A 1,774-nucleotide genomic window follows, 5' to 3' on the forward strand; every position below is an offset into this window, starting at 1 on the left:
TTGATCAAAAAACTGAGCCAGAAAATAACCTCAAAACCAAAGAAAAAAACCCCACAAATAGTAAATTTTTCCCTTTTCATATTCTTTCCTCACACAATCTCTATTTTACCAATAGTCTGGATCTTATTCTCTACAGTAACTTTCTTTTTGAAAGGCAGTGATTTGGGATTTGAGTTTTGGGTGGGGTTTTTTGGCAATAGTAATTTTACAAACAGCCAAGTGGCATTCTGAGTAGTCTGTCACCTGCCAGAATTTTTAAAAACGCGTGCCATAAACCAGAACAATCACTACACAACAGGACAGCCTAATGATACTACAGAAATAAGTTAGCCTTTCTGTATACATACTCAATATAGTAATAAAAACCCTGTAGTTCTGAGTTTTTCCCTGCTTTTTCCTATATGGCAGCAATTTTGCAGAGAAAAACATGCAGATTCATGTAAACATTTTCTAATTCCTGAATAAAGGGAGGGTGGAAATGTTCCAACCTTTTTTCTACAGTCCGTCTTTTCCTGTACTTAAAAGTTCTTCTCCACCTTCATAAACGTGCCTATGGTTTCAGCAGGCAGTGGAAGAAATACTCTACATCATCTGAGCTGTTTGTTCCACTCAGATCCAGTCCCCTCCGTACACTTTTTCCTAAATGGAATTATTATTTGGCTCAAAGCATTATTCGTTGGCTGCTGCAATTTCAAACATTGCTAAAAAGTGCTACTGTATCATTACATTCTTACGTTCAACACTTGCGGCTCAGAGTTTGTCTGCAAATAGCCTTCACGTGCATGACAATCCCTTAAAAATATTCACTTTTGTCTTCGGAGTACAGAAAGCCAGCGCTGATCATGTATCCCCTGTAAGCAGAAGAAAGTTTCACGGTCCAGGAAGCTGTCATAGCAGACAAAATTGGTTTCAGCTGTGCGGCTGAAGAACTTGGCATCAGTTATTTATGCCGAGCTGTGCACAACTGTAAAGGTTTCAGATCTGTATGACTTCTGGAAATTTAAATTTGCCCTGTAAGAATCATCTTGCCTGATGTTTCTTTGTACTTGCGTAAATTTGTACTTTAATAAAAACCTTCCTTTTGTAGGCTTTTCACAGCTTGTTTATGTGTACCTGTATGCTTCTCTCACTGACGACAGCCTTCTGCGCACCTCCTTGGCCAACTATCTCTGTGAGACCCATCCTTCCCTACCCCTTGACGCGGTCCACTGCCAGCACAGGCTGCCCAGGCAAGCCTTACCCGCCAGGAACATCAGCTTTCAAACCAGCTGGCCAGATTTCGCACAGTCTTGATTTGATTCCCAGCTGCCCTCACGGCCTCGCAAACCTTACAGAAATGCTCGTCCCAGAACGAGGCGACATGGACCTCGTACTTCTTCCTCCAGGCAAAATACCTCCTGTAGTTGGGTTTGCTTTTATCGAGGAATTTCAGGTAGGTGGCCAGCAGCCGGGGGCTGGGGAAGTCATCGACGTGGATGAAGGAGTCGGCGGGGATGAAGCGCTCGTAGTTGGCCCTGCGGGGACCGAGGACGACGGGCACAGCGCTGGCGGCAAAGGCGTTCCTCCAGAGCTTCTCGGTGATGTAGTCGGTGTGCTGGGAGTTCTCGAAGGCCAGGTAGAACTTGTAGGCCGAGACGGTCTCCACCACACCGCCCTCGGCCAGCGCCAGCCCCCGCGCCCCGTACACGTCGATGGCGAGGTGCTCCTTCAGCTGGCGGTAGTAGCGCACCCGGGCGTGCTCCTCGTTCCAGTTGCTGATGACCCAGGCCACCAG

General features: G+C 46.4%; 1 protein-coding gene across 1 annotated transcript; it reads right to left on the reverse strand.

Annotated features, from left to right (window-relative positions):
- Positions 1 to 1,252: 1,252 nt before the first annotated feature.
- On the reverse strand, positions 1,253 to 1,774 carry FUT4 (fucosyltransferase 4 (alpha (1,3) fucosyltransferase, myeloid-specific); the record flags this gene model as incomplete). Its single annotated transcript, XM_009881236.1, has 1 exon — positions 1,253 to 1,774. A coding segment is annotated over one exon (522 nt), but the record flags the coding sequence as incomplete, so codon positions are not given.

The sequence above is a fragment of the Charadrius vociferus genome, unplaced genomic scaffold (genome assembly GCF_000708025.1).
Source record: "Charadrius vociferus isolate BGI_N301 unplaced genomic scaffold, ASM70802v2 scaffold1, whole genome shotgun sequence".
Lineage (NCBI taxonomy): Eukaryota > Metazoa > Chordata > Aves > Charadriiformes > Charadriidae > Charadrius > Charadrius vociferus.